The sequence below is a fragment of the Carassius gibelio genome, chromosome A5 (assembly GCF_023724105.1).
Source record: "Carassius gibelio isolate Cgi1373 ecotype wild population from Czech Republic chromosome A5, carGib1.2-hapl.c, whole genome shotgun sequence".
Lineage (NCBI taxonomy): Eukaryota > Metazoa > Chordata > Actinopteri > Cypriniformes > Cyprinidae > Carassius > Carassius gibelio.
Genome location: NC_068375.1, coordinates 8,025,259 through 8,046,997, shown reverse-complemented (window position 1 = coordinate 8,046,997; position 21,739 = coordinate 8,025,259). Strand labels below are relative to the sequence as shown.

Sequence of the window (21,739 nt, the reverse complement as noted above, 5' to 3'; positions counted from 1 at the left end):
TCACACTTCCTTCCTCTCGAATCACAGCAAAATTACTCCTTGCTAGCTGCTTTTTTTTACACTGATCTAAACACACACACAAAAATATATTTTTTAAAACAATTATTTAATAAATATTTCACAAATATATATTTCTCTTTGTTTTCTTCAATGATCGCATCTCATATTTAATCTTGAGTATGTTCTTCACTGACATGTACACTCAATTTAGTAAAAACCTTGCGACAAAAGTGTCAAAACATTTTGATTTTGCTGGGGGAAAATATTATATATAAATTATAAATAAAAAAAATTCACGCAAAACATATTCAAATGGTCTGAAGGGTTATATATTTCAATGCTGGAATTCTGGATCCAGGGTAAAGCAACAAAATCTGTAAAAGGCATTTGAAAAAATAAACACAAAAACTAAGGATTAACAGATTTAGGTTAGAAAAAAAAATAACACTTTATTTATTTATGAAAAAACAATTCAGGCAAATGTAATCTGCTAGTTTTAGTGCATAAAGAGGCTGCAGTGTTAGAAACACTCCACAAGCCGTGGTTAACGGGAACCTTGTGTTCATCTGCTCTGTCCTCTCGTCTGTCTCTTTCTGCCGTCTCTCTCCCCGATGTTCTGCTCTCGCTCTGCTTTTGTTTCCCTTCACAGGAAACTGTGTATTCTGGAAGCATTCAGGAAGGCAGAGAGCAGGTTTCCTGTCGGAGCCATGGTCACAAAAAAAGAAAAAAAAGGGAGGGAGGAAGAGAGAAAGCGGGGTGGGGTGATTTGGGGGGGTGAAAGGGGTTCAGTATTGACTGAACAGATGAAGAAAAAGCAGTCCGCTATTTCTGTCCCCTCCCCTCGCTCCTCTGCCCTCCCCTTCACAAAGAAAAAGTTCTGACATTTCAAGCCTCCACTCAACACCAGCAAGATGACCTCCACACAGACGGAGAGATAGATAGATAGATAGATAGATAGATAGATAGATAGATAGATAGATAGATAGATAGAGAGAGAGAGAGAGATAGATAGATAGATAGATAGATAGATAGATAGATAGATAGATAGAGAGAGAGAGAGAGAGAGAGAGAGAGATAGATAGATAGATAGATAGATAGATAGATAGATAGATAGATAGATAGATAGATAGATAGAGAGATAGATAGAGAGATAGATAGAGAGATAGACGAGAGTCTGGTGATGAAGTAAGGTTGGGTGTGTGTTGGGTGTGCTCCTGAATTCTTCTCCCACAGCAGTTCTCCGGTGGCTCGGTCAAGATGTGAGCGGATGATTTCTTTTGTTTAACACCGTGGACTTCCTAGGGACACATCTCCCCTTCCCGTCCCATGCGCTGTGGGGCCAATGGTTGATTTGAAGGTGTATTTCCTCTGGTCTGGATTAGTTACTGAAGCCTGATGAAGAACAAGGCTGCCAAGCTGAAGTCCAAAAGGAAGGGAACTGAGACTGCATTCGGCTGTGACTTGACCGAACATCTGCAGAATTCAGGACGAGACGGTAAATTCCTCTTTTCCTTACTCACTCCCCTTCTTGGGGTTCATATAACGGCCGTCAAGTCTTTGAAAGCCGCGGCGGTGGTCATAATAAGTGTACTTCATGACGAGCAGCAGCCGGGCCTCTGCGTAAACATTAGCTACGTGTAATAAACCAACACCGCTTCCAGCGCGTCATGGGTGATGTGTTCCTGAGCTGCCCAAACACAAGATACTTCAGTCAGAGTCTAGACGCAAACTTTTGAGAGAAACTTGTTACTTTAACTCTTCCACTCTGGGTGGGTCTACAATAAATCTAAATGTGATCTAGTCTGACTAGTTGTGTCGTGCTTTGATTTGTCAAATGAGTAAAGTGAAAAATAAGAGCAAAGGAAATGCTCAGAGGAAGAGGAAGGGGGAAAAGAGGAGGACTAGATTTTAAAGATATACTGTTCACATTACATGACGATGTGTAGCCTACTGTTAATGACAAATCATTCGTCATAACTAAGAAGCAAGTTGTGTCTCTGTTTGTTAGTTTAAAGTGGTTTTGTTCCCATACTTAACTTCCAGTGTGTGTACTGATTATATTTCACATCCTCATGTTGATCCAGAAGCAGCTTTTCCTCTCTATGTCTATGAGACATCACAACACTGATCTGGAAACAGTGTGATGCCACTGAAGCCTGACAGATCCCTGTGACTTCAGAATGAACATAAATGCTCTCCAGATATTTATCCTGAAGAATCTGATCCATGTGCTGTGTGGAAATAAGATCACATTCTATTGTAATATCTTCATATTGTGTTTTTTTCTTTTGACCAATTATTATTATACAATTCTTTATCAAGTAAGATACTGATTTTCCTCTATAACTTAAACATCTAAAAAAAGAAACATTTTCTGTGCAGTGGGCACCTTTGGTTTTCTCACTTGCAACTTTGTGTATATCATAAATGTATAATTTTTTGCAGAAACATAGGTTCTCAGCATCATCCTTTTACCCCATTGTGATACTAAATCATGTTTCCAAAAGTTGAACTGTAAAGTCAAAATACATTTTGAATGACTTCGCCCTCTTGAAAGGCCTGCTTATTCTTTTTTTTCTGCTAGTAAAAAAGCCATCTGTAGACATCAATAACAAACCAAGACTGGCATCCGAAACATATGATCCAGCATATGCTAGTGTTTTCAATAAGATATCAATGTCAGATGTCAGCGTCTCCCTACTAAACTAAAGCAGGATTCACCAATAACTGTAAAACCCTGGAGGTCATGAAGAGAGCGTTCCTCGGTGCTCTTCCTCTCACAGAACATTCATTCACTCATTCATTCACTCATTCATTCACTCATTCATTCATTCATTCATTTCTCCACTGCGTCTCACGCACAACTGCTCAATAGTAAATGATCGGCTTTTCCCTAAATCCCCCATTGTTGCTTTCTTTAATGTTAATGTGTGTTGTGATTCTGCTCAGGATGTGCTGTGTTGTGTGTACTGGTTTTACTCTCAGATACGAGCTGATCTCTCTGCAGTTATCGTGTATCTATGAAAGGTTGTTTAATGTAGTTCTGTGATACACGTTTAGGTGAACGCTCCTGTTTTTAGATAAGTGTAGATTAAGTAAGACTCTGGATGGTTTATTGGCTCAGCTGATATACAGCACATGTACTTCCTACAGGTTGAGGTTACATGGGTCAAGCTTAGTTTAGGGTTCACGGTTAGTACCTGGTTATTACCCAGTCATTGTAATTGCTATAACATGAAGAACAGGACCATATCATTACTTAAATTATTAGAAACAGCTTTTATAGTTAAGAACTGTATAAATCTACTTTGGCTTCTTTTACAAATGGATTACGACTCAGTGAAGTGCCTGATAGTTTACTGTCTGAACTAAATATTGAGGTTTACTGCTATCTAGCATCTAGCAAGCTAAAGAAGCACTTCTTCTGAAATCCAGTGTATCCTGACCTGTTATAAGACCAAAGTGGTTAATGCACAAAAAGACCAACACATATTAGAAAATGAATAATAACTGTGGCACAGAGTTACTCTTCCGTACTCGTCCATCAGACTTCCACACAAACTGGAAAACCCCAATAAAACTAATGTAAGAAATATGTTACCCCAATAATGAAAATAATGTCTGTTTTGGTCCATATTTAGAGACCTTACCTAAAGCTAATAATATTGGTGATAAATCGATCTAAAGCTTGACGGTATGGTTCGGAAGTGCTGTAGTTGGGTGGGAGCGTTCCCGAGGTCTTGTAGAATAAGAGGAAGTGTCATAAGTAATACCAGCTGCAAGGCCTGGGTGTGTCAGGCTTCCTCTGAAACAAACAAACCATTTTTAACTTCCTGCCCCGGCCCACCTTCCCCACAATGAGCGGCCGAAAGGATAAAGGAAGGACGGTGTAATAGTACTGTAGTCTACATGAAACACTACTGTCCTAAACAGAGACAACAGAAATGTTCAATCTGATTATTTAAAAGGTTAATAAACAAAGAACGCAGACCTGAGTGAATGTGGTTGGTGTATATTGTGCAGTGCATTAGTTGTGTGACTTGTTTTCAAGTTTTTGGTGTTTGTAGGCATCTCTATTGCTCCTGGCTACATTCAGAATTGTCCAACTTTTTCAAACGTTTTCTCACACAAAGCCTTGTCAGTGGTTAACTAATCTCAAGCGGGTCTCAAACTGAGCCTAAATCCTACATCGAACAGAGATTTCCCTCTTCACTCACAGATATTCTGAGCTACTGTGTATAACACACATTCACCGTACAGCACTGTATTCTTCTAGGCCTATGTCTTACTCTTGTGATGTAAGCAGCCCACAGAAGCGGATGGTAAATGCTGTGATATTTTCCACACAGGACAGTCTTTTTTAAATTTACATAAAATAAGACTTTTCGAGCTCACCCAATCTTCACCATCACTGCTGCATGACATCTGAAGTCTATTCTTCACTTTTTTTTTCGTTCCCATCAATTTGCTTTATTTGATAAATCATCACAGCTTCCCTTTTACGTTAAAATCCAGGGTTCCTTACGCATTTGTGCACATGCACTCTCTTTAAAAACAGAGCTGACTGTTGAGAGCTAAAATATCAAATGTGTTTTATTTAAGAATGAAAGATAGCTTGCTTAATCTGCTCAAGTCCTGCTCTTTGTCATGCAATGGAATAGCTCCGAAAAGGTCAAAACAAACAACATCATATTTCACACACACAAAAAAAAGAGCATCTCATTCATGCTCCCTAAATTCAAACGTGGTTCTGATCACAGTTTTAGGTACTGATTATTTATTTATTCATTCATTCGTTTTAATTATTTTATTTTATTTTTTATTTTATTTTTAAACTGAGATTTGAGAGTAGTGCAGAAGAGGTGATTTCTAGTGAAGTGTAGTTTTTGGTCAGACTACCTCTACTATACATGCAATATACAAGACATACAGTATATGCTGCTAAATAATCTTCACTGTTTTACTTTTATGGCATTGTTTTTTCCACTGCATTCTTTTTTTTTTGTACGGAGAGAATAATTTCTCTGTTCCATGAAAGAAAAAAGTCATAAAGGCTTATATGATGATGACTGAAGTTTCATTTTGGTGAACTGTGCTTTTAATAAATTAAGCTTTATTGATGTATGTGAATAACCATCCATGAATTTGTCCCGTGTTTCTCGCTCTCTCGTCTAGTTCCTTATGTTCTGAAGACTTGCGCAGAGTTCATAGAGAAACATGGGATCGTGGATGGAATCTACAGACTCTCAGGAATCACATCTAACATTCAGAAACTCAGGTGGGACTGTTTTTGGACTCACTGTGTCAAACATACAGTTGTGTTGCATGATGGGAAATGTTTACTATAAGACTAGAACTAATCTAAACTCTTTAATAAATCACCATGGGTACAGTCATTTCTCACACAGTGTGTGTGTGTGTGTGTGTGTCTGTGCGTGTGTGTCTGTGTGTGTGTCTGTGTGTGTGTGTGTGTGTGTGTGTCTGTGCGTGTGTGTCTGTGTGTGTGTCTGTGTGTGCGTGTGTGTGTATTTGTGTGTTCACAGACAGGAGTTTTCCTCCGAAGCCTGTCCTGACCTCACTAAAGAGGTGTATCTCCAGGATATCCACTGTGTGGGCTCTCTGTGTAAGCTGTACTTCAGAGAGCTCCCCAACCCTCTCCTCACTTACGAACTCTACAGCAAATTTACAGTAAGTTTGTCTGATAGATTAGCCTAATGTTTGAAATGGGTGTTTGGATACTTTTAAAACATTTTTAAAATACAGTATTTAAATGTAAAAAAACAACAACAACAACAACAAAAAATCTGAATGCCATTGCATTATATACAAACAGATTTATTTTAGGAATAGCATAAGCCACTTTGATACTTTTAACATTACTGTTAATTGTTATATATATTTGTTGTACTATAGTACAGAGAGAAAAGGAAAAAAGCAGCAATATGCAAACAGAAGAAGATAAAAGTTGATTACAGGAGTTAGATCGTGAACACAGTTGTCAAAAAGAGGTTAAAATGTAAAGTTTTAACCCTATCAAACCGACTGTATCGTATTTGATACACACATTTCTAAATCATCAACACAATCAGAACATCGCGGAAAAACCTGCTGCACACAATCTGCTACATGCTTTCTGATAGTTTATACTTTTGAACAAACTTTTATCATCATTATCAATTAAAGACCACCTTCAGGGTGTGATACATGTGTCTTTTGCAGTGAGGGTTTTACAGATTTTTATAACATAAACAAAAGAATAATGTTTATACTCTATGTATATATTTCAAGATGAACACTTACAGTACTGTACTAGAGAAACTCAGCTTGACTTGATCATCCATACTTCATCTTTAGGGAAAATCAGTCATCATTGAAAACTACAGAGCTTTGATTAAACAACTAATTATTTAAACATCGCCTTACTAAATCATATTATCGGGAGATATAGAGTGATAACTGATATTTATATGCATTTAAGTGTCTGTTATGTTGTTAAATACGTCACAAGCTATCATAATTTCATCTTATATTTTGGCCACATAAATATCAGAGAATGCATCACATTGTATATTTTAGCTCTCTTTTTGAATAAAAATAAGTTTTTTTTCCTCCTCAGGTATGAGCTCCATATTCATATTCAATAAACTGTTGCATTAAAAATATATATATTTCTGATTATTATTTCATATTTAAGGCTTTACAGGGTTAAAAACAATAAAATATATTGTTTGTACTCATCTATTTATAATATTTTAGATAGTAAATGTCATGTAGTTGTACAAATAATAAGTTTAATATTAGTTTCATTTGGACCACTCCTTGGTTAAGATGATTATTAGTTGCCATCGTGACCATGCTGATCCATTAGAAACACATTTATGATGTACCCATGGATCCAGGAATCAATGTTCCTCAATCTATATTTTTGTGCCAAGGATGCAGTGTCAGTTAAAGAGGAGCAGGAGCAACTCCAAAACATCAGGAGTGTCATCAAAGAGCTTCCTGTTTCACACTTCAGGTACAGCTGACATCACTTCATCTGTCTTCATTGACTCCCCTGTCATCCCAAACCTGTAGGACTTCTTCTCTACTGTGGTTAAAGATTGAAGAATGTTTGAATGAGTCTTTTAAATACAATGGATATTAATAAGAACAGGGGCTGTCGAAACCAAAATGCCCCTCCGCTCACAAAGCCTGCGTTTAATTGAACCAAAATACAGCAAAAGCAGTAATATTGTGAAAATAAATAAATAAATTATATTCTGATGCACAGCTGTATTAAGCTGTTAGCATCATTACTCCAGTCTTCAGTGTCACATGATCTTCAGAAATCATGAAAATATGCTGAAAATATTTATTATTATTATTAATTACATTTAAAACAGTTGATTAAGTTTTTTCAGGATTCTTTGATGAATAGAAAGATCCAAAGATCAGGATTTATTTGGAATAGGGACCTATATATATGCTTTTTGGAGGGGGGGGGGGGGGGTTTATAGAAATTAACACTTGTATTTAGCAAGGATGCTTTAAATTGGTCAAAAGTGATGATAAAGACATCAATAATGCTACAAAATATTTCTATTTCAGATACATGCTTTACTTCTACACTTTCTTTTCATCAAAGAAACCTGAAAAACCTACTCAGCTGTTTTCAACATAATAATAATAATAAATGTTTTGTTGTTGTTTTTTACCAGCAAATAAGCATATTACAATAATTTCTGAAGGATCATGTGACAATTCAGCTTTGATCACAGAAAAAAATTACAGTTTAACAGATATTCAAATATAAAGCAGCTATTTTAAATAGTAAAAATATTTCACAATATTACTGGTTTTGCTGTATTTTGGACCAAATAAATACAGGCTTGGTGAGTAGAAGATACTTCTTTTAAAATAATCATAAAAATATTACCATATGCACACTCCTAAAAAGCAGGGCTTTGATTCTCTTGAAAACGAACCGGTGTTAGACACATGTTCATACTGAGCAGAAACTATGCTTCTAACCTCAGCTCCAGATCAGCCACACAACACATGTGCGCTGGAACTGTGATCTCGGGAAAATGTTAAATACAATAGTTCATAGTTGACTAGCAATGCTTTAAAGAAACAACCCTCTGAATGAATCATTCACAAAACTGTCTGATCCGGGAAGATTAGTAGTGAAATATGATTTTAATTTCAGTCTGATCATCAAACAAAGTTATCCTCTGATTTAAGAAAACTGGGAAAGAAAGTACACAAGACGTTTTGACGACTTTTATGTTGCTTGCTTTATGCTTAAAATCTCTTTGTACTGGAGACAATGACCAGTACATTAGTCAAATTTTCTCCTTTTGACTTCCACAGAAAAAAGCAAGTCATAAAAAGGTTTAGATTTTACATAAGTAAAGATACATTAACAATAAACAATACTGCATTTCGTTATCTTTGTTACAATTAAAAGTTGTATCTGTTAACAGTTAACGCACTGTGAAACTAACATGAATATGAACATTTTTAACTAAAATTAACAATTAATTATTAAGGCTAATAAATGCTGTAAAAATATGTTGCTTGTTTGTTTTGGTTAATGCATCAACTAATGTTAACATATGTGACCTTATTGGGAAGTGTTATGAATAAGTGACAAGATCTTAATTTCTGGTAGAAATGGTTGAAATACTGATTTATTTTTTGATTTCGTCTAGAACTCTGGAATACCTCACCAAACATTTGGCACATTTAGCTACTCTCAGTCACCAAACCAACATGCATGCTCGCAATCTGGCTCTGGTGTGGGCTCCAAATCTACTTCGGTGAGTCTTGCAGCGGTTTTACTTTCATTTCATACACTAATTATCCATTGTCTTTGTAATTCAGTTCTCATGATTTTAGCCATAATTGGTTACACCACACAAATGTAAAGCCTGCAGTGAACTTGCAAAAGTTACACTATAATAGAAAATAATAATAATTTCCATTAAAAAAAAAAATAAAAAAAAATACGGTAGCAACATTTTAGTTTTGACGGTTTTAACTTAAATGTACAGTTAAGTACCGTACTTTTATTAACTAATAAAATGTTAATATACCAGCCTACTGAAGTACTTAAATCTGTTCAGTATCTTTGTAATACACTGATAAACACCAAATGCAGGTTGTGATGAGAAAGTCACATGATGACCATCACAAGCAGCATTTCAATAATCACACATACAGAAGATGCACAGTGTCATTCACACGGACACTAAACACCATCACTGTAACACACGTGAAACTGAAACAATGCAATAAATAATAATTTAACAACATTAGGTGTAACACACAACCCTAATATACAAAACTGGTAAGAAAAAACTAAGAATAAACATCACATTTGAAATGCCATGCAGGGAATTCTGGGAATTTCAGTTTACAATTGTTCCCTGTAAATTATACATCTTTTTCATGTAAAAAACGGTATGCTACTGTAAAATTACATGTAAAGTCCAATACAGTTTTTAACCATATATATTAGGATAATTTACCGTTAACCATTTAACAGGTTTTTACTGTAGCATTTTTACAGTCTTTTACCGTAAAATTCATGGTCATTTTTTACAGTTTAGAATTATATACAATTATATAATTTTTTGCTATTATCTGTTGACTGTGAATTATATATTTTCTTTAAATGCATTCATGCTACATATCATTAAAAAAAAAAAAAAAAAAACTTTGATTCATTATCTTCATTGCAATCTACCAACATAACCCATTTTTTTGAAGTGCTCTCTTTTCGTTTTGGTGTAGCTCCAAGGAGGTAGAGGTGCCCTTCTGCAACGGAGATATAGCATTTCTGGAGGTGCGGGTCCAGCAGTCAGTCGTGGAGTTCATTCTCAACCACACTGAGCAAATCTTCAACCTGGATGTTCAGCCCTCCAAGCCCCGAGAAGGTACAGCTCGCAGTAAAGCAACTGGAGCAATGCACTGTATCTCTAAATGAACTGAGCGCTTGGTGAAGATGCCAGATGCTGTTAGCATAGCCATAAAAAAAACTTCATTGAAAAGTGAAGTCTGTAATTTTTGAAGTAGTAGTAAGAAGAGGTTTTATTATAGATGTACACCACCTGGGCATATCCGGTAACCATTGTGTACAACTCAAAACAGGATACAGAGTAATTGGAAATTGCAGCTCATTAAGGGGAATTAGCACACAGTTGGGTAGAGTGTGGCTTAGGCTCATTTGAAAGCCATCCAGTGTTTCACAGCTTGTGATGATTTGATCAGCTCACATGTGTTTGGTTTATCACAGCCTCCTAAAGCTCCTGTGATAGGCCTTGCTTTTACACTCGTCTTTCTATTTAGAAACCTGCCTATGAGTGTGGTGACAAGAAATAAAGTGTAGGTGCGTCTCAATCATACACTATTCTTTGTAGTGTACACTGAAAATTCCAAATAGGAAGCTCCTTTACAGTTGCCAAAAATATATTTTTTTTTATTAAAAAACTAATAAGCAAGCTCAGCCCATGTGACAAAAAGTAACACAGAAGCAACGTAATGCATTACTTTCCGTAAAGAGCAACTAAGTAATGCAATTAGTTACTTTTTTAATTGGGTAATGCAATACTGTAATGCATTATTTTTTAAAGTAACTTTCCCCAACGCTGTATGTGATATTACTATGAATGCAAGTAAAATTGCTACAGGATAAAAACAATTATCTGTGTCTTTGCTGGAATTAATAATGAGGAAACGAAACTAAATTAGTAGGACTGTACTATTTGTGACAGCTGTGATGATAAAGTCAGGAAGTGGGGTGCATACAATAGCTTGAGATTTGTAGCCAAAAATGTAACAACAACACAATAGGCAAGTTACACAGAGGAAAGCCAACAGCTAACACATGCAGTGGGGTGTATTCACTACAGTACAGATCTACTAGATGTTTTTAGAGATTCTGAGTGGAAAACATGAAAACCGTCTTATTGTCATGAACTAAAACTATTTAAAACGGTTTTGTTAATTGAAACAAAGCTGAAATAAAATATAAATATTTGCAAGAAATAAGTTGAAGTTGAAGCACTCAAAATTCTTACTGTCAATTGGGACATTTTTTTCAGTGAGAACAAGAGTAAAATCCAGAATCTGTGATTTGTTTATTTGTATTTAACAGACAAGACCACAGAGAAAAGAGTTCCAGAAAACTTGAGACAGGCAAAATAAAATTGAAAAGATCCAACTGTTTTGAAACATCCAGCAATAAACAGCTGCGTTGGTAATATGTGAGGAGATCATGATTGCGTAAAAAACACAAGCATCCACTAAAAAATATGGGTCTTGGCCTGCTACTTGGTGCCAAACATTATGAGAAATGTGTCAAACTGTTAAAAAACAACATTTCTCAATGCAAGTTTGCAAAGAATTGATGTCTTTCACCATCTACCGTACCGTAGGGGATCTGGCGACATGTAGGGCAAGGAAGAAAATCTCCTTCAAACACTTTGCATTGCATGAGAAATCATCATGCTGCAGTGTTAAATATAGTCATGTGGGATCTAAAGAGGTTCAGGAGACCATTGTCACTGAACACAGTCCATCGCTGGATCAAGAAAAACAACCTGAATCTCTGTTAGGGAAGGAGAAAGCTATACATCGAAGCAAGACTGGGCAGCATTTGCACTTGCAAAACTGTAGCAGTTAGTCTTCTCAGTTAAACAAAAAAAAAAGAGTAATTAAATGGAAAGTTGATGTGACAGTGTAAACATGCCACTGTCCCAACAGTTTTGGAGTGTGTTGCAGTTACAAAATACAATTAAATTGTGTAAAAGATCTTTTTTTTTTTTTTTTTTTTGTCGCCAAATAAAAAGAGCTTACAGATGACAAAATGTTCCAACTTTTCCGGAAATGGGGTTGCAGATCTGAAATATACTGAAACTAAATAATAATAATTTAAAAAAAGAAAATTACAAACACACAAAACAAATACATTGCATTGCATTAAAAAACCTACATGTTAATAAAAAGTATATTTTAAAGTATATAAATAATTCTAAAATAACAATTCAATTACAGTTTATTTGTATACCGCTTTTCATGATACAAATCGTTGCAAAGCAGCTTTACAAGAAATTAAGTTTCTACAATATATTTTAGTAGTAGCTTATCAGTCAAAATAATGTACTTATGGCAGAAACGTACGGTAAAATTCAGTTAATGACGTCATCAAACAGACGATGAGCACTATTTCCAGCAATGATCATATGTTGTAGTTAAAAACACAAAGTATTGTGTTCAGCCATTACTTTTCCCATCATCTATGTACAGTGATAGAACAGGGGTCCTAAACTCTGGACCTGGAGATCCACTTTCCTGCAGAGTTCAGCTCCAAACTGGATTAAACACACCTACCTGTGACTTTCCTGAAGACCTTGATGAGCTTGTTCATGTGTGTTTGATCAGGATTGGAGCTAAACTCTGCAGGAAAGTGGATCTCCAGGTCCAGGGTTGAGGACCCTTGTGATTAAACAAGGGTTTGACCTCTTTTAGTGAAGCAAAGCATCTTATTCTCAAGACATGCTACATGATTTTCATGGTTGTGTAGGTCCCAGCATGGCGTGTGGGGAAAAGTATGCCACTTTGCCAGCCAGCACACATTCTGGCCCCATGAAGCTCATGAGTCTGGAAGAGGCACAGGCTCGCTCTCTCAGTCCCAACCATCCAGCGATGAGAGAGAGGCAAAGAGAGAACAGCCTTCCAGATACCAGCACTGCTGCAATGTACCACACAGAAATAGATCTGTCTGACAGCAGGTGGGATATATTAACACACTCCCTCCCTACCATGTGTTTGTCAGGTTTAACATGAACAATACTGAAACTCTGCAGCATGCACATAAACTGGAAAACTACATTTTTCATTTTAAATCTTCTCACAACACAGGCGAAAATTCTCAGGGAAATCTAAGAAGTGGAAGTCCATCTTCAGTCTTGGGCGATCCGTCATCGACTCTAAAGGGAAGCTGAGTCGCAATGGGAGTGTGTTTATGAGAGCCCAAAATCCCTCAGGTAAGAAACAGACAGAAGAATAAACACAATTAGTTTAATTTGGTTTATCAGTGCAGAGTAAAGAACAAGAACAAATAGTATCGCAAGATGGATGTTTTACATTTCTTTCCTCTCTTGAACAGAAAAACCTGTTATAAGGCCGTCCAAAAGCATGGACTCTCTCTGTTCCTATCAGGCAGCAGGTGGGGCGAGATCTCCATTTTACTAAACTCTCCTTTTGAGGTTTTTCTCCGAATAAAGATTCACAACTATTTTGATATACAGTATCAGCCTGAAACGAGATGATAATTCTTTAACCCAACTATTTCAACCAAATGTATCAACCCAAAGTAAAGTTTATCACATGAATTTATTGCATGCTTTGTTTTAAAAACAATGTTTAATGCTTAATATTATTAATTCTAAAAACATTCCTGAATTTTTGTCTTTGGGTAAAGTGTGAAAAGCTGTTGGGGCTGCTGTACACAGGTTTGGTGTCACCTCCAGTTTTCTCTTTTTCACTCCCATTCAGATGAGGACAAAGCACCAGCAGAAGGAAGCAATGGTATCTTTGTCCCAAGTCTAAAATCCCGAACACTGGGCTCGGATATCGACTACAACCCAAACAAGAAGGATCCAAGATGGGACTCAGATACTGCTTCGGGAGGATGTGTGAATGAGAAAAGAGAAAGTGCCTCCTCTGCATCTCCACTGCAGAAAACTCTTCCAGAACAGCTGAAGGTTTTCAAAGGTGATGACCGCAGCGGCTGCCAGCCCACTTCTCCCAAAAACCGCCGGATGCTGTATTCTGGTTCAGCCGGTAGTGGATCGTCTAGACCATCTTTTCCAGGCAGCCTGTTTCCGCTGGAGTCGTCGCCACGGCAACAACGGAAGGCCCTCAACATTTCGGAACCCTTCGCTGTGTCTGTACCTTTGCGTGTGTCTGCGGTCATTAACGCTAACAGCACCCCCTGCAGGGCACCAGGGAAAGAGCGGGACAGGGGTCTGGGGGGACTCTTTAAGCCCAGTAAGGAGGCAGGACCTCTGGAAGCCCATGGAGGCGAGAGTATTGGCACTGCTGGATTGAGAGTCCCCAGCAGAAGCAGCAGTGGGAACCCCACGTTCACAGACTGGGAGAAGGGACTGACAGGTCACTCCAGCGTCCCCGGGGTCAGAGAGCACCTGCTCAGTGACAGCAGCAGAGCCAGTATCTATTGCAACAGCAGCCCTTTCCCTGTGGAACATGAGGATCAGACTGGAGAAAGAGATATTACAGATGCGCGCACGGTGGAGACAACAAAGAGTATGACGATTGGTGTGTGTGTGTGTGTGTGTGTGGGAGAGAAAGAGTATGCATGTTTTTGTGTCATATCAGGACACAACTCTGTATAATGACATGGGTATGACACAGGTATTACAAGGAGAGGGTGACTTATGAGGACATAACCCATGTCCCCATTTTTCAAAACGCTTATAAATCATACAGAATTAGTTTTTTTGAGAAAGTAAAAATGCAGAAAGTTTCCTGTGAGGGTTAGGGTTAGGTGTAGGGTTGGTGAAGGGCCATAGAATATACAGTTTGTACAGAATAAATACCATTACACCTATGGGATGAACACACTTCACACAAAAACAAACGTGTGTGTGTTGAAATACTTTCTTCTATCCTAGTTTGAAATGCAGAGGCAACTATATGTAAAACATCTGTAGGTTGTTAATACTGTGGTGCTTTCAGCCATTGCTTTGCTTTAAATCAACCAATGCTATGTGGGTTTGTTTGAGCTGGGACTGTCAGATATCTCAGTCATGGCAGATGAGGGAAGTGTTCGGGAATCACTTTATCTGTGCAGTTCTGTTTGGAGTTGCTACTCCCGCAGAAATTACACAAATCTGGCACCCTAACTGATAATATGATGTTGATTTCTCTGTATTTTCTCAGGCAAGGATGCAGAAGAGAGAGAGCTGATAGCAAACGTGGAGATTTGTGAACCTCGGGTGACATCTGAGACTAAAGAAACAGGGAAAGAACTGGACACTACATCAACACAACAAGAAATGGCAAAACTGGACAAACTGGTATGATTCAAATTGCTAAAACACATTGTGCACTTGCATTTTTAGTCGGACTGACATATACTACTAGCACAAGGGTTCATCTCAACCATGGGGCTGTGGGATGATTTAAAATGAAATATATTAATGTATGTAGACAAAGAAGGGCCTTCGAGTATAGAAAAAAAGTTAAGAACCACTGTACGAGTATTAAATCCCAAGATGAAATATGACAAAGTGATTCTATTCAAGTCCTTTTTTTTGTTGTTCCTTCGTCGTGTTTCACAGGAATTAATCAAAAAGGTGCCATCATCTGGCATGCATCAGAAAGCCGAGGCTAAACCAAACATGCCAGATGAACAGGTGAAGCCCTGCTTTACCAAGATGACTGGAAACGAGGACACTTGCAAGCTAAGTGCCCAAGCACAGAGAAGAAGTAGTTTGCCTACAAACACTGTGACGGTAAAGGGACTCTTTATAGACCTTAACAAAAACGTGACGTTTGATCATTCTGGTGCTACTACCTTTAATTCTGTCACGAGGCATTTCCCCGAAAGATTGTTGTCATGTGATGGTGGCTGGAATTACCTGGATATTACAGATGACAGGAGAGGCCACACGAGCCTAGAGTCGCAAACCATAATAACAACCAATCTAGAACTTTCCCCATTTCTCCACCTAAAGGAAACAGATATTCTCCAAGACGCAGAGCCATGCAGCGAAGAGGAACCAAGAGCAGAGTCTGTTAGGAAAGACAACACTCCTAAATGTGACTTGCCAGGTAATCAACGAAAATCAGAAGTTCACACATCTCTTCACTCTGACACAAAAGAGCCATTGATAACAAAGGATATTTGTAACGATGACAAGGTTAGTGACGAACCAAAGAAACTCGACTTAGCAGAAAGAATCAAGGGAAGTCTGGAAAGACTCTCGACTTGTCTGAATGAACAACATCGCACACTGGAAAGTGGTTATCGAGATGATGTAGACACCCGGGGGAGTAAATTGGATCAGGTTGAACCATGGGAAGACTTGTGTTCTGCCAAGCAGTGGGTAACCAGCCCTCTGCACTCACCAAAACCTACGCCATCTCAAGCACCTCACAGCCGAGATCTTGGAAAACCAAAAGAGGATGACTTGCCCAACAGCAAGAAGACTGAAGCTAAAGCACCAGCTGTGCTTGATGACATTACACAGGCTGCTGTGACAGCTGTCTGTGAACTTGGGAACAAAAATGCAGGCACAGATGTAGCTTGTTTTACACAGATAACAGAGCGTTGTGAGAGCGATGACCTCACGTGGATGGGAGACAAAGACGACAGCAAACTTGAGATTCCACAGGTTAAGATATCGAAGGCATTCACAGATCCAGATGAGACGACTGGACTGCAAAACATGGGCAAAGCAAAACAGAAACGCTCTTCTCCATCTCAGAGATATCTTCAGCAAACTTCCCACGAGTCTGGCGTCGTGGTCAGGACTCGTCAAGACATTAAACCCAAACTCAGGCCATGCTCCTTAAACCTGGATTTAGGACACCAAGGTGTCAGAGACCGTGTAAAACATTCGGTTGCATGGGAATGTGAAGCCAAGCGTGAAAGTTCGTCTCTAGAGTTGGAGCTGTTCCTGAGTGGCTCCAAGGCACCTGTGCGACGCAACTCTGCGCCAGTCAGTGTGTCATCAGTTCGCACGGCGTTCATGATCAAAACGTGCAAAGCTAAAGCTATTCCTGTTATTCCGCCAAAAATTCAGTACAGCCACATACCTCACACTCTACCTGAGGGGAGCACTGATCAAGTCAATCAAACTGCGCCTGAAAAGAGACCTGCCAAGAGCAAGTTGGGAAAAGCCGGTTCTGCGCCCCCCGTCCAGAGAGTCAAGGACCACAGGGAGGACCTGTCCCGCAGTGAACCACCTTCAGTGCTCCAGAGACAGATTCCCATGAACGAGAATCACAAACCCACCTCCGTTCCAGATCTTCCAGTGTTGAGAAGGAAGCGGTCTGCAAATGGAGACACCTTCATGGATCGCCCTCGACCTGAGCGCTCATCGCTTCTTCAGAGATCATCCTTCAGAAATCGACCAAGACCTCAGAGTCTCATCCTGTTCAGCCCTCCGTTTCCCATCATGGACTACCCTCCGCTAGGAGACGACGGTAAACTGCTGCTATCTCCGATTAAAGCTGAAGCATCACCATTTGACGTCTATGCAAATGAATTAGCAGAAAACCTCAAAACTGCTGAGGGGGTGACCTTGCGTGATAAAATGACTTTGCCAAAAAGTGGACAAAGACTTGAGACCTCAACCAGTTGCTTTTACCAGCCACAAAGAAGGTCAATGATATTTGAGAATAGAAGTAACAGGCAAATCGAGTAAGACTGACCTTTATAAGCCACCATGCAATAACTAGCACACTTCTTGCTTATTAAATGTGACGGAGTGTCAGCATACTTTATAGAAACACACAATGAGGCTTGGAAATCAAGGTGGCGTTAATCCTGATAATACACAGTTAAGGCTTGTGTAAAATAATGCTGCTAAGGATTCAGTTTAAATTGACTTTCTTGATGAGGATCTCGATGTCTTGGTGTGTGTGTTGTTGCTTTCTCACGATTGGAATAATGTGTTTACAATCAGAGGCATTTGTAAATTATCTACACATCTGCATGATAATATTAAGATGCATGCAAGCCAAAAGAGAATAAAACTATTGAAGCAGTTCCAAAAATGAAGATATATATATATATATTCCATATTGTATTGTCTTTGTCATACAAATCTGTACTTCCATTTCCACGAAGAGTACACATCTATTTGCACAAATGTTTAGAGCAAAAGTCCAGTGCTAGAAGATAGTTTAAAGGTCAATGTTCTTGAATAATTCACACATCGTTTCGAGCTGTATGTTCTTCTTTAGCTGAAACAGTTTTTAATATTCTCAAGAAATGTATGAAAAAATGGTTATGCTGAGGTCTCAAGCATAACAATATATAAAAAACTGTCCATGTATTATATAAACCGTAAATCAGAGAAGACAATGTATGCTGAAGCGTGGACAAGGATGATCAAGATCATGAAGATGTCACTTACTGCCATCAAAGAACACTATCTTTGTAAGACGCTTTTTTATATTCAATCAAATTGGATTTATTGTATGTATTCTATTCTAAACAAAATAATAAAAGTATTTCACGTGTAATGTGTACACTGTGACATAAGCATTTTGACTGACAAATGAAGTTATTTCAGCGTAGAATTGTTTACAATTACATAGAACGCTATATTTCCATTTGCATAATTTTCTATGATTCAGGTCATATATTAATAAAGTAGTTCCTACATACATATACTGTACATACATACATACATACATACATATATATATATATGGGGTATGTTCTGCCACTTACAGTCGTCTTGTAGTCAGATAAAAATAGAAGCAATCATTTATAATACAGGGCCACAGAAATGTGACCGTACATAACTAGTATATAAGTGAAGTGATCCAAGGACACAACTTGCCCCGTGCTGTAAACTGTGTCTTTATAAGCATATAGTCATTATTAAATATAGAACAATTAGATTTGCAGTAAAACAATGGGCATACTGTATATAAGAACAATAATCACATCCCAAAGTCTTGTGTTGCAGAACAATATTCACATTATCATGAACCAGCCAGGAAAAGCATAACATCTGAATGTAGTGAAACAATTTTCAATTCTCAATATTTTAATAGTACTCGATGTAGATATATTATTTCCACGTGGTTGGAGACAATGCTCAACAGTTACTATAAATATAAAGCATTTTAAAATTCATGTCTTTTTTACATGGTTTAAAACATGCATTCGCCAGCATGCAAGATTATATTTTTAGACCTTATAATTATCTGCAATGTTTTACTTGGCCTAACAAATTCTGTTCCCATCTCTCGATCTCAGGCAGCTGTCTCTGTTCATGTGATGGTCATAAACTCGGCTTTCCCACGAACACATCTTTAATCGACTCTCCTTTACTCATTATTACAGACAAATGGGAGTTAGAAACACACAGTCACTGCAAACAGACAATGCAACTGTTTTGAACTCGTTTTTATTTACAAATGAGATGACTGCTTGGGATAGACCGCTCTTGAAAACACCAGATGTTTATTCATTTATTTTGGAGAATACTAGCATAATGCATAAGCTAGAAGTAGCTTTATCTCATAAAAACACAGTTAATTCATAAAACAATAACAATCTAAGAATTATAAGGACAAATCCATCCTTTCTGTGTCTCCGAAATAAAAATATCCAAAGAAAACCTGTCACTAACTCCTCTTATGTTAAATACTTTTTTTCTTTTCATTTGAAGCCTGTGTGTTTTCATTGAGATATTTATGTCACAAACTACATTATTAAGATTTCAGCGATGAGAATGAATGCAAATAGTGTCTTACAAAAATTGTGGTAAAATATGATACATTTGGAGATGTTGAAAATAAATAAAAGAAATGAATAAAAATCTGAAGACAGTTGCTTGGAAACACGGAATGATCTGCAGCAACCAATACACCTTTAAGGAAATATAGAAATAAAAGAATAAACTTGGATTCTATTTGTTGCAAAACAATTTAGAACTCGTTATGATTTCATTAAAGTGTTGCTTGACTTTTGATCTTCATTTATACCTGCAAAAGTTTGTGTAAAGTCAGTTGTGATTAGAAAAGCTTTCCAACTATCCAAAATAATAACAATAATAATAATAATAATAATAATAATAATAATAATAGTAGTAGTAGTAATCATTTTTATACGGCCAAGTTAAATGCAATATATTTAACAAGATCGAATCCTTCCTAAATGTAGAAACACTCCAGAAAAACGTCTCAATTCAGTCATGATTTTGAATTTAGTTGATGTTTGCCTGAAACAAATCCATATATAAAATATAAAAATCTATATAACACATTTAATAGATCAGATTTGATCAAAAACCAGTTTCCCTGAGATGTCCTGAAACAGCACTAAGGAGAACAATCTTGTCCTGGATGTCTCAAGCAACAAAATATTTCTCATCTTCTGTTAAAATGACCCTGGTAGTTAGTCAGAGCTCGATTTTGTTTGCTTGTTTCCTGATAGGCCTTCTCATAAAACAATATGCAGCTCTTTATTAAATAAAGCAGAACAATGCAACCTTAACACGCTAAGCTTTCTCTTTATGGGGGAACTTCTGTGAGAGCTCTGAACTGTCCTTCGCCATTTTGTGCAAAGCAATTCATCACTGTCTACCATTTTCTTCGTGAGAATAAATCTCAGTAGCTGCAGCTTTGTTCTTTCTCACCTGAAAGACCCGAAGAGTATCGTGATCTCCAGGTACAGTAGGTACGAGCGCGCGCGCAAGGGTCCGTGCACGCTCTCCGCGCTCCCGGTGACGAGCAGTTTTTCTGATCTGCCATCTCACAAAGTTTGTGTTGCTGTAGACTACAATTCACAAAGTAAGTTTCGAAGTGTGCTTCTGCGGAGCGTTATTACTCCGAGATTTAGCGTTTCGCGCTTTCAGCCTGTGTTCACAATAAAGACCAAACTCAGTCTTTAGCCCGTTTTGTGAGACTCGATCGCCTCGAGAGCAGGACTGTCTGAAACGAACTCCTAGCAACTGTTTACAAAGGGCTCTGATGATGTCATTCACAGGGCCTTTGATGAGGGTCTCGACAGGGGTTGATGAAAACGGAGAAAAGCGCGTTCTGGGGTCCATGCCAATTTTACGATCTGTTTTCAAGGGGTGGGGGGGGGGTGTGAGAACACCTCAGAAGACCTCTGGCTAACGCTTACAATGCGCGCGACAAAGGGGAGGCGGGGCCAAAGCGCCGTTTCTAGGTTGCAAGTCGTCCTCAGCTGACACCGGCCTACAATGGGTGCATTTTATGTAGGGCAGCCGGTGTGCGTGTCCCCCGGTGAACCTCTCGGTAAAACCCTGCTGTTCATCTCTGTGACCGACAGAGGGGGCTCAGTGTCAAGGAAAGCGTGCATCCCAAACCGGAAACCCCGCACTAAGAGGAACGGAATTATGGAGGAGAGGGATTGTTACATGTGACGAAATATTTACATGAGCCAAGGTCGAGCAGCCTTCAGCAAAATGATATTCTACAAACGGCTTGTTGTTTGCAAATATGTGTCGGTGGACTTTTGACATCACGAAATCTTAGTGGGACGCATTAAAATTATAATTACATCGCCGCCAATATTCAAACACAATATTCTGGATGTTAATTACTGTAGACTACACTGCTGTCATAACACTAAGATCAATCTCTCGGATAGTAGTCTATATATAAATACTATATATATATGTGTGTGTTATACACCCACACACTTTAACAAGAACAGCGCTTGAAAAAAATCACTTAGCCTCGAAAGGGAGGTTGATTATTCCTCGTCTAGACTACAGACGGCCGCGCGCGCGCGCACGCACACGCACGCACACACACACACACACACACGCACACACACACCTGTCATTGTCTAGACTGGGGGGAGTCGGGGAGGGGTGCTCGGTGTGGCTGGCGACTCGTGAGCCACTATTGCATTATTCTGTGTCAGTCACGACGACTCCGCGAACGTATTGGTGAACAAAAAGGTCCGGTGTCAGTTTTCGCGATCTGATTGGCCAGCAGTCCCGTCAGC

At 38.3% G+C, this 21,739-nt stretch overlaps 1 protein-coding gene and 1 long non-coding RNA gene across 4 annotated transcripts; one reads left to right on the top strand and one right to left on the bottom strand.

Annotated features, from left to right (window-relative positions):
- Nucleotides 1–307: 307 nt before the first annotated feature.
- Nucleotides 308–21,537, bottom strand: LOC127991279 (uncharacterized). Its single transcript, XR_008164352.1, has 2 exons — nt 20,397–21,537; nt 308–2,231 (listed from the first exon to the last, which is right to left on the bottom strand). It is a non-coding gene; the product is annotated as an uncharacterized LOC127991279 (long non-coding RNA).
- LOC127991243 (rho GTPase-activating protein 31-like) lies at nt 1,346–18,289 on the top strand. Of its 3 annotated transcripts, XM_052591563.1 has the most exons (13): nt 1,346–1,495; nt 5,176–5,278; nt 5,544–5,688; nt 6,936–7,018; nt 8,697–8,804; nt 9,781–9,923; nt 12,572–12,779; nt 12,910–13,034; nt 13,157–13,216; nt 13,546–14,328; nt 14,953–15,089; nt 15,354–15,527; nt 15,750–18,289. In XM_052591563.1, the coding sequence occupies exons 1-13, from the start codon at nt 1,396–1,398 to the stop codon at nt 17,442–17,444; spliced, it is 3,864 nt and encodes a 1,287-aa protein (XP_052447523.1). In that variant the 5' UTR covers nt 1,346–1,395; the 3' UTR covers nt 17,445–18,289. The 3 variants fall into 3 exon arrangements, with proteins under 3 accessions (XP_052447523.1, XP_052447522.1, XP_052447521.1); XM_052591562.1 differs by having other exon boundaries at nt 13,546–14,316; nt 15,354–18,289; XM_052591561.1 differs by having other exon boundaries at nt 15,354–18,289.
- Nucleotides 21,538–21,739: the final 202 nt, after the last annotated feature.